A 9,791-nucleotide genomic window follows, 5' to 3' on the forward strand; every position below is an offset into this window, starting at 1 on the left:
CTTTATAACCTAATAAAGCATTGTTAATCATTGCATTTAACCCTTTGGTGGTGGCGTGTGTGATCCGACCGTTAGTGGTGGCGTGAGGTCCGCTGGACCCCTCCTCGCTAATTCCCATTTATTGATGTTGGAACCAAATGTTTTCAGCTTTTTGCAGTCGTATTATATACTTTATTATTTTTTCACTGCGCATTTGTTTCCCAGAGAGAATCTCTCATATAATTTATGTTGCAAATGTTTGGTTTTATGTATGTAGCAGCTGACGCTCAGCAGTTGTGAACGTGAGAATGGTCCTTTGTATTCAGAGTTCACAAATGATATTTGTTTTTATTCTCGGGAAAGTGCAAACTTTATTTACAATCATAAATTCTATAATTAATCATCACTGACAACCTCCTCTGCGGTTTTTGCAGCACAATCCATACTAAAAGGAAAGAGCATATATGGCTTGCACATTCGCTGTAACTGTTTTAGTCTTTGTCTTCCTTTCTTGGACAAAATTTGCATCTCTTTTTTTTATTTCGATGCCAGTATCTTGCGTGGGGATTAGGGGATCTGAATTAGGCATCTGATTAAGCGTATCTGAATTAGGCAAATATGTAGTATACAGCTTTGTGTTACAACATCAACCAACAAGGAACAATCAGTAATAATCAACAACAAACAAAGACAAACTATATAATAATAATTAATAGAGTGAAACTCGGTTATAACGATGGGCACTGAGGACAGAGATTTTGATCGATATAACCGAGTTTGCATACATATAGTTAGTTTATTGATACATATATGGTTAAGTTTATTCAAAAACTTCACTTCTGGTGAAAAAATCTTCCAAGGTTGTCTGACGCGTTTCGGTCTGTGATCTTCGACGAGATGACTTCAACAATTCCTTCGTCAGCATTTTCTGTAGCTTCGATAAATCGCTCCAGATGGTCAACGCATTCATTTCAGTCCGGGTATGTTTTTAACGGGATACTTTCAACAGTTTCTGCATCTGTGTCAGAATCGTCATTGTTCACCTATTTCTCGCAATGGATGTCATTCACTATGTCATCCATTGCTAATACATCAGATGTAATAACAGCGGCGTATATATATATATATATATATATACATGGTCACGTTCAGAAATTTCATCAAATTGAGAAATACTTTCCCTCTTCTTTGTACTGCTGCCTTGATGCAGGCCACACTGAATGGAACCAATCGTCAACGCTTTTAGTGTTTGAAGACCTTACTTTTCCACATTTGCAACAGTTGCTGTATCCGCGTCAGAGTCGTCACCGTTCTCCTGCTTGTCGCAATGGATGTCATTTACTATGTCATCCATTGTTGGTACATCAGAGGTAATAGCAGCGGTGTCTATATCTTCATAATACATGTAAATGTTATGTCTAGCGTCAAACTGGTCCAGCCATCCAGTGGTGCACGTAAAATCAGTATAACCAAGCATTGTAGCAAATTGCTCAGCTTTAATTTTTAAAATTGGGCAACATATTATGTTCCAGTTTGGAAAATTTTCCCTCGAAACCATTCCATCAATGCTATTAATGTCGGTTTTCTCACACAAGAGAAACCTTTTCGCAGATGTGATGCCATTTTCATGTGCATCTAGAATAGCGCTTTGATTTTTCCAAATTATAGAAACAGTCGACTGTGATGAGCCAAACTGCTCACAAACCGAAGAATTTTTCGTACCATCATTCAATGCATAGATGATAGCAAGCTTTTCTTTCACAGACAATGACTTCCTCTTAGCGAGACTGAGCGATGTATTAAAAGCACAACGCGCAACAGCTCTGCACCGTCAGTTGCGTCACCACAGTTGTGTGACGTCATTCACTACTACTGCAGCTTACGAACATTGATTTCTATCGTCATATCCAAGTTTCAAGATCGATATAAAAAGTGTTTTTCATGTATACCATACAGCCAAACCAACCAAAAATAATGAAATTTCTATCGCATTAGCCGAACATCGTTATAACCGAGTTCTACTGTACGTACAACAATAATGAATAGTGCAAAGGTGCTATAATCGTACAGATGCAGGAATAAAATAAGATATAAATCTCAAAACATGTCCCATACTAATTTCATTACGATGTAGTGTCTGCTGTATTCCGTAAGCTGCGCTACGTCGTACGGAACCCCTTCGCCGCACCACCGTCTCAGTTTTACCCTGTTCATCAATGATCAGTTATAGAAACTGATAGAATCCCGGGTAGTTCTGACGTGCTCTTTTGTTCATGCGACTGTGTCAACATTCCAGATGGTTGTTGGTCTGCACAGCCACACCGTGGACATTCCAAAGCTAAAATTTAATGGCAGGAAGCCACTCCCACTGGAAATAGTTGAACAGGGCTTCCACTTCATCCAGCGTCCCAACAATAAAAATTTCGAAACCCGCGGGTACAAGGTTCACCGAAAAAATTGCTTATTCCATCAGCAGTTTCACTTTTTTTTTCTTAGTTGCTGATTATGAATATAATCATTTAATAAGCCAAGGTGGCCGACCTGGCGAAGCACAGCATTTTTGCACAAGGGAGTTGTTTAAATTGTCTTGAATCACAAACAAATTTCGCCGGATCAAAACTTGGAAGCCAAGTTCTTCCACTTTGGAATGGAGCAGTTCAAATATCCAGATATACGAGGACAGATCTTTCCTAACAGTCAAACAATGTACGACCTGTAGCAGTTTACCCCTCATGAACACATGAAGGGTAAACAACTGCTGGTTCCAGGATAGACAATCTTAAAGGTCCCATCTCCGCACCAGCAGCCTCACACCAGCTTCGGTGGCAAAAATTAATATACAATTGGCCGGCGAATGATACATTAAATTATTTGATAATTACATTTGTTGTTGTTTGCTCAGCAGTGACCCACAGAACCTGCCGTCTGACCGGAAGTCGTGGATATCTCCGGGCACGGCTGTAGTACATTGTGTTCCGTGCCTGGTCCAACGATGGAAAATATGCGGCAGCATCTAAGCTGGAGGAGACTGCTTGCAAGCTCTTCATATATCTCTTTTTCAGACCTCAGATACCCTGGAGCCAGCCGTTTCAATTCACTGAGCTGCTGTTGATGGTACAATGTATGCGGGTCCACTCTCCAGCCATCTGCATGCTCGCAAGTTCTTATTACTTGAGTGGCATCCAGATTAGTATACAGCTTGCCACGGCAACCTCTTATTCCCTAAATTCGAAACGAAATGGTTCGCTTATGATATTATACAACAATAACACCGTGCTATATTAAAACAATTCTGCTTACCGATGTGCATATCCAACATTTTTCATTACGATTTGTCTGCTTCAGGGTGTAGTACTCTCCACTAATGTACTAATTTTTGTTGGTACCTTTGGGTAGACGCAAACTGAATTTCATCGTTTCCTTCCATCGGTAATAACTCTCGAACGCAAAGCACTAGACACAAATGCAAGACCAAGCGATAATGAATCATACGCTTTTGAATTTCATTTTAAATAGTCATTTTGCAACAATATTTGGTTTTCATTTCTCATTTTATCTACAATCGAAGATCAACTTGTGATATTCCTTGTGGCACTAATGCCTTTTGTTGATACTGACAGAATAAAATTAATCACACACAAATGGCGCACAAATGCTGACATCAAAGAACGCGATGTCCCACTGCAGAGAGAATTTGAAGCAGCTTTAATTGCTATTCTGCTTCGCGCTGTCCATCGCTTCCTTTCTGCTTTCAAAATGTTTTACTTTTATTTATCTGAGTTCATCAGATAAATTTCGTTTTAGCTGGCAATTATGTAAGATTTATGTATAAGATGCTTATCCATTTGTTAGAAATTGCTCTAATACAAAGGGAAAGTCAACAAGTGATAAATTGTCCACAGCTGCAGTTTGAAATTAAAACCAGGACAAGCAACTGCTAATTTTTGTTAGCATCGAAATACTTTTCTGATTTTGCTTCGCCGTTATCTGAAAATGTTTCTCGTTTGCAAACGAATTTTATCTTTAATCTTTCCAGTGTTTCTTTTGCTCCTGTTCACCAGAGTTATTGTTTTCCTTCCTTCGTATATTTTATTTAAATAAAAAATTAAAAATCTGCAATATTATTTACAAATCAAAAAACAAATTTATTTATATATTTGGTGTAAATTGTAAACTTTCTATTTTTACATCTGAACGAAATCGACTAGTCCGTTGGGGAACACTTAAATTGCCATCATTTCCATTTGCAACCTTTGAATGTATATATTTCAATGATAACGAAATATTGAAACTTTCCGCATCGCAACTTATTGCTTTCCCGAGTTATCCGAATTATTTTCATCACCGATGTCACATCAAGGTTGGTCCATATAGCACCACTGCAGCCTTTTTTATCCTATACCAAAATAAACTATCCCTTAATAACTAAGGAAACACAGTGTACATTTAGCATATACTTTTGAGCATCTCCAATATTTCTATATGCCGGCACATTTTAATTTGTATGCCCTGCCTTCATAAACAAGGGACATGCCACTGCAACAATTTGGTACAACGTGTAAGTCAGAATCATCATCCATAACAAGTAACAGAATAGAAAATGATTCGAATAACTCTGGAACGCAAAGCACTGAACGCAAACGCAACACCGAACGGAAATAAAGTGGACGGTTTTGAATTGCATTTTAAATAACCATTTTGCAACATTTAGTTTTCATATCTCATTGGTTTATTTCCGATTTCCCTCCTGATATATAAATCTGCTCCCACCTTTTGTAAATTAATTTATTTCCTGTTGAAATCTATCAAGATTGGATGTTAACTTCCGGGTGTAACGTCAGCATACTGAATAATCTGTTTGAAAAATCTGGAATGTTGTAGCAACACTTCCAATTTCCGGGTTACAAATGGCACTAATGCAACGTTACGCGTTAGCTCGCAATTTCATTTAATTTTACGCATGATTTCACGCATATGTCTTTGTCAAACATTTTTCGCTTTTCTCGTCACATCACATATGTTGGTAAAGGCGATTTTAATACAAAGGGAAAATGCACATGTGACAAATTGTTCACAGTTGCAGCTTTCCAGCTAAACCAAGGAGTGACAATTACTAAACTGTTAGCATCTGAATTAATTTCTTGATTTTACTGGGAGTGTTCTATTTAAATCTTTCTTGTTTGCAATCCAAGAATTTTACNTNNNNATTTGCAAAGTTCTTTTTGTTACAAAACATCCATATATGTATTTTTNATACATCTCGATGNGGTTTGTGGTTTCTATGAAAAANTCCTGTTTGACGATTCATACTTTTCATATAAAATGCNAGTCGAACTTCATTAAGTGCATANGATTTNGGCNGAAAAAAAATTCCCATTATTTAATTAAACAGTAAAATAATGAATAAGTGCATGGAAATTCTTGCCAAATTCCATGCTCACTTATAACCAAGTTCAAATGTAATTGGAAATGCAACATCAAACAGATCAGCTACGTCATAGACGCTGCTTTTGATGCGGGGTGTTTAAATATTTCGTTATCATTGAAATATACATTGCAAGCTTGCAAATGTAAATGAATACAGATGGCAATTTCTGTTCAGCAACGCACTAGGCGGTTTTGTTCAGATGTTGAAATTGAAAGTTTACAATTTACACCAAATATATAAATAAATTTGTTTTTTGATTTGTAAATAATATTTCAGATTTTTTATTTTTTATTTAAATAAGATATACGAAGGAAAACAATAACACTGACAAAAGAGGTAAAAAGTTTCTGAAGTTAAAAGTAAAAATCTTTGATTGCTATCAGGAAAGATTTTCAGAGAACAGTCAGCTTGAAATTAGAAAAGTATTTAAATCAGCCAACGCAATTATCATTCTTGAATTGGCGTCTACGTTATTTCTACCTTTCGATCTTGACTTTAATTCTTAACGCAACAGTAACCGTTACACAGTCTTCGAAGGCTCATGTTTTCGCTCCATCTAATTCTTATGTCTTATAAGTAGTTGCTTTTGTAGCGGACTTTGACCTACGCGTTAGAACTGTATTTGTCCAGACGACGAAGAGGAAGAAGAATAATGAAGCTACCGTAAACAAATGGATACTTGTAGATCGGGAAAGGGTTACGGTAGTACGGTTGTTGGCTCTAGAGAAGCGATAGTGGTTGTTGGTTCTTAACATTTACGGTGGCGGTCTTTGTTCGTATTTGTTAATAAATGTTGTACTCTTGATCTGTATGTGGATGCGAGAATGTTATGGGAAAAGCACGAACTGGAGGAACGGTGGCAGCGTCGTCGCCTAGCGATGACTATGATAGCAGCCCGGTTGGGGCGACGAACGATCCTTCCCTGAGTGAGCGGCTCGTTACATTGGGGGCCTGTCCGAGGAGCCGTACAAGTTTATACATGCGGAGCCTGCTATTGCATTCGACTGGAGATGGACCCGACGGAGTGTCTGAAGAAGCTGGAAGACTTCTTCTGACCTAGCGGTGTACCGACATCGAACAATGGCCTCGTCGTGCGGTACTTGTTGAGTGATCCTGTACGCTGCGAGCTCTACCTGGTCGGACAAGCACGGGAGAACTCCTTCGAGGAGCTGAAGAGGGAGCTGTTGAACACATACGGCCCAGAGAAGTCATCTGTGGAGCTAATCGAGTGCATCCACGCCCTGCGTCAACGTGAAAGCCAAATCATCAAACAGTGCGCGGAAGAGGTGGCGAAGTTGGCACGCAGTGTATGTGTGTCGGAGCGCGACTTGGTGGCGCTTTTCGCCGGTGGGGTTGCGTCGAAGGAAGTACATCGTGCCATTTGGCTGCAGAAACCGTCTACCCTCGCCGAAGCACAGAAATTTGCCAAAAAAGTGAGCAAGGCGGTGAAGCACTTTCAGGAGCGACAACAACCGTACACTGGCGTTATGAAACAAGAGAAGGACGATGTCACGCAGCATTTGGAGGCTCTGTGGCTCTGAGAGATGAAGAACCTAGGTAGGCAAGTCCTGCAATGGCAGCGAACGGCCCTACGAACCGTTGGGCGAGTTGGATGCTTCCGCTGCGGCTGCCCGGACCATCATAGACGTGAGTGCCCCCAGCTACACGTCCGAAAACGAACGGCGGAGAGAAGAACGATGGTGACCATCAACCCGCTGACCGGTAGCGTGGTCGCGTCACAGGTGAGATACGGAGGTTCAACATTTTGTTGTTGGTCTACAGTGATGGCATGGTCTCAGTAATCCCCAAGAGGGTGTGGGATAAGGCTACGTCAGGCCAGAGGTTACACGGAGCAGCGAGACCAATGTAACGTGGCGATGGCGACCTACGGCTGGGGGTATAGTCCATCTGCACCTGGGTAGATGGAAGGTTCCACGCGGAGAGCGGCTCGTTACACTAGAAAAACATTTCTTACTCAATGATTGTTGTATTAATTACTTCTATAAAAGGTTTTCTACATTATAAATTACTTGAAAACAATTAACTTCAAACAAAATTCGCTTTAATTTTCTCAAATATACTTTAAAGTGAAATATTATGTAACGGCCTGCAATCATAGCGCACTATCATTCAGTATATGTTTTTCAAGGTTCCACAGTCTTTGACAATGATGTATGATAAGGTCCACCAGCGTGCCTCAGCTCTGCTTCACAACAAAAAAAAAGGCGCAGATGACGGTCAGAGTCATATGACCAATTGCTGTTGCCCATCGATTAGTCAGTGGATGCTGAATGCTGTCTGAATGGGAAACGTGACTGGATGCAGCATTTGGCCTGCCTGCTGTCAACATCCAGCATTGATCCGTCCCGTTACGTTGCAGTTCTGTCGCTGAACGACCGTTTTCACTTGTATCCTCAACGAGCATATTATTTGTTGGTGAGTGTGATTGCGTGTGTGCGTCAGTTTATAACACTCTCCTGCTCGTGGTTGCTCATTTTATTCTACACCTTTTAAGGTTGGTATTCCTTACGTTCAGTTCTATAGTACATTTATCGTACAATGCCCAAGACCCCATCTACGACAACAGAGGCAGCAAAAAATGAAGAAACCTGACATAAGTACAAGCCCGTTACATTCATTACCCTCACGAAAACAACCTTTCACCACGGTAAATTATTAAATTCATTTTTATTTAAATTTTTTTCATTTTCTAATAAAGATTATTTTTAAACATATTTTTCAATTCCAAAAGCATACTCAAAAGTGGTTTTTTAAAAAACTCCATTTGCATGACATCAAGTCATTGACCAGATATGGTTGTTCAATTGTAACTGACGACGCCGATGTAGCTTTTGGTGTTGTTGTTTTTCAATCAGCTTAATATTTTTCCATTTCTAATATTTCTAATTCAAGTGCATATGCTCGTCGTTTTCAACCTCTCCAATCATCTAGTTCAAATCGTGCCGTTTTCAACGCAAATCAGTTTCGTGAAATTATACTTTTTATGAATTTTTATTTTTTTTCTTTTATAGTGGTAACATGTTGCCCATTGAAGAAACACAACATGTACAATTGAGTGAAGTCTTCAGATGCAACTGGAGAATTTGGTTTTCCATTTTCCGGTTGCTAAGAATAGAGGACATCATGCGCCTGTCCTACGCATCGAGGGAAATTAATGCGATGGCGCAGAGCTACTTTAAGTATGAACATTTTGAAACGATACGTTCAGAATGGGCTTCATTTTTCCTAATAATAATTTATTATTATTTGATTAATAACAATATGACGTAGTGAATGATTTACTTAAGTTGACATGCAACAGTGATTGTCAAAATTTGAAATTTTATACGATGGTATTTTCTTTGAACGTTGAAAATTTTTTTCTTTATCCTGTAAATGATATACATTTCTACGAGCATCATTGATTATGATAATGATTGCAATCTTTTCATGCGTGCACAGTGATCAAACTTGATCACTCTCATTAGTAATCTGTAGTGATTTTCTGATTAGTGATGATCTGATTAAACGAATATTCCATTCGAAGTGTCATCGAGCAGACGTGAACATACGACCTAGAGGAATAATATGCCATAGGGCGGAATGGAATAGAAACCGAAACTGATTCGCCGGCACCCATCAGCGGTTAAATTTTTCATTTATAGCAAAGTCAGTATTTTTATTTAACCGACTAACGTTTTATTCAGTTAAAAAAACTGTACAAACAACACCGAATACAAACGCAAGGAATATACAAAATGCAACAATGAGTTAGAGAAACATGCCAACAACACTTTCTAAAAATATCCTTCCTTACTGTAAATTCTTGAAAATCAGGCGTTTCAAATCCGTAACACTATTATAGTTGCATCTTTCGAATGGATCGCATAGGATGGTCCACACCGGTCCCGTTCGGATTACGTAACTTTAATAGTAGTGGCGTAACATAAAAAATGGAAATAGTTATTATTCCAAAATTTTATTGTCTGTTTGAAGCAATGAAACTAATATAAATAAGCGGTGGCCAGGAGCGTTCTTTATCTTCTTCCTTGTTTCTTCTTCTGTTCTATATCGTGTTTTCAATCCCAGCACACCGACTTTCCTATGTACCGCCTGGCAGAAGTGGAAGTAGCAGCCCTGTACCCGCGAATTCGGGAAATAGTCCCGAATCGCGTGTATCAGGGCTGTTTCAAAATCACAAATTATTGTATGTGGATTGAGATTGACCCCCAGGACTGCCACTTTGTTTACTAAAACTTGAAATATAAATCCGGATGTTCCAAGTTTCCAATCCAAGTTAATTCAAAAAAACCAAAAAAAGCAACATAATTGGATAAAAATAATGTAACTTTTGGGAGTTTAATGCCTTAATCCTTTTATCGTT

At 38.9% G+C, this 9,791-nt stretch overlaps 5 protein-coding genes across 5 annotated transcripts; 2 read left to right on the forward strand and 3 right to left on the reverse strand.

Annotated features, from left to right (window-relative positions):
- Nucleotides 1–1,237: 1,237 nt before the first annotated feature.
- On the reverse strand, nucleotides 1,238–2,193 carry Tsp_09997 (CENP-B N- DNA-binding domain protein). Its single transcript, XM_003370738.1, has 2 exons — nucleotides 2,084–2,193; nucleotides 1,238–1,766 (listed from the first exon to the last, which is right to left on the reverse strand). The coding sequence occupies exons 1-2, from the start codon at nucleotides 2,191–2,193 to the stop codon at nucleotides 1,238–1,240; spliced, it is 639 nt and encodes a 212-aa protein (XP_003370786.1).
- Nucleotides 2,194–2,877: 684 nt separating this feature from the next.
- Tsp_09998 (hypothetical protein) lies at nucleotides 2,878–3,298 on the reverse strand. Its single transcript, XM_003370739.1, has 2 exons — nucleotides 3,280–3,298; nucleotides 2,878–3,191 (listed from the first exon to the last, which is right to left on the reverse strand). Exons 1-2 carry the CDS (start codon nucleotides 3,296–3,298, stop codon nucleotides 2,878–2,880), a joined length of 333 nt encoding a protein of 110 aa, XP_003370787.1.
- Nucleotides 3,299–5,563: 2,265 nt separating this feature from the next.
- On the forward strand, nucleotides 5,564–6,142 carry Tsp_09999 (hypothetical protein). Its single transcript, XM_003370740.1, has 4 exons — nucleotides 5,564–5,621; nucleotides 5,709–5,743; nucleotides 5,804–5,876; nucleotides 6,000–6,142. The coding sequence occupies exons 1-4, from the start codon at nucleotides 5,564–5,566 to the stop codon at nucleotides 6,140–6,142; spliced, it is 309 nt and encodes a 102-aa protein (XP_003370788.1).
- Nucleotides 6,143–6,487: 345 nt separating this feature from the next.
- On the forward strand, nucleotides 6,488–6,948 carry Tsp_10000 (vacuolar protein sorting-associated protein 35). Its single transcript, XM_003370741.1, is given in 2 exon segments — nucleotides 6,488–6,498; nucleotides 6,516–6,948. 2 exon segments carry the CDS (start codon nucleotides 6,488–6,490, stop codon nucleotides 6,946–6,948), a joined length of 444 nt encoding a protein of 147 aa, XP_003370789.1.
- Nucleotides 6,949–7,183: 235 nt separating this feature from the next.
- Tsp_10001 (hypothetical protein) lies at nucleotides 7,184–7,832 on the reverse strand. The gene is made up of 2 exons (XM_003370742.1): nucleotides 7,644–7,832; nucleotides 7,184–7,363 (listed from the first exon to the last, which is right to left on the reverse strand). Exons 1-2 carry the CDS (start codon nucleotides 7,830–7,832, stop codon nucleotides 7,184–7,186), a joined length of 369 nt encoding a protein of 122 aa, XP_003370790.1.
- Between the last annotated feature and the right edge of the window lie 1,959 nt (nucleotides 7,833–9,791).

The sequence above is a fragment of the Trichinella spiralis genome, assembly GCF_000181795.1.
Source record: "Trichinella spiralis strain ISS 195 chromosome Unknown Scfld610, whole genome shotgun sequence".
NCBI classification, from domain to species: Eukaryota; Metazoa; Nematoda; class Enoplea; order Trichinellida; family Trichinellidae; genus Trichinella; species Trichinella spiralis.

Excerpts from the sequence above, each read along its gene's own strand:
- Tsp_10001 (XM_003370742.1), bottom strand. The coding sequence starts at position 7,832 with ATGCTCGTTGAGGATACAAGTGAAAACGGTCGTTCAGCGACAGAACTG. Across the intron at positions 7,364-7,643 it reads TTGGTCATATGACTCTGACC|TGTAACGAGCCGCTCTCCGC; the intron begins GTCATCTGCGCC and ends ATGTTTTTCTAG.
- Tsp_09997 (XM_003370738.1), bottom strand. The coding sequence starts at position 2,193 with ATGAACAGGGTAAAACTGAGACGGTGGTGCGGCGAAGGGGTTCCGTAC. Across the intron at positions 1,767-2,083 it reads ATGAAATTAGTATGGGACAT|TCTCGCTAAGAGGAAGTCAT; the intron begins GTTTTGAGATTT and ends TACATCGCTCAG.
- Tsp_09999 (XM_003370740.1), top strand. The coding sequence starts at position 5,564 with ATGGCAATTTCTGTTCAGCAACGCACTAGGCGGTTTTGTTCAGATGTT. Across the intron at positions 5,744-5,803 it reads CAATAACACTGACAAAAGAG|AGAACAGTCAGCTTGAAATT; the intron begins GTAAAAAGTTTC and ends AAAGATTTTCAG. Across the intron at positions 5,877-5,999 it reads ATTCTTGAATTGGCGTCTAC|CGGACTTTGACCTACGCGTT; the intron begins GTTATTTCTACC and ends TTGCTTTTGTAG.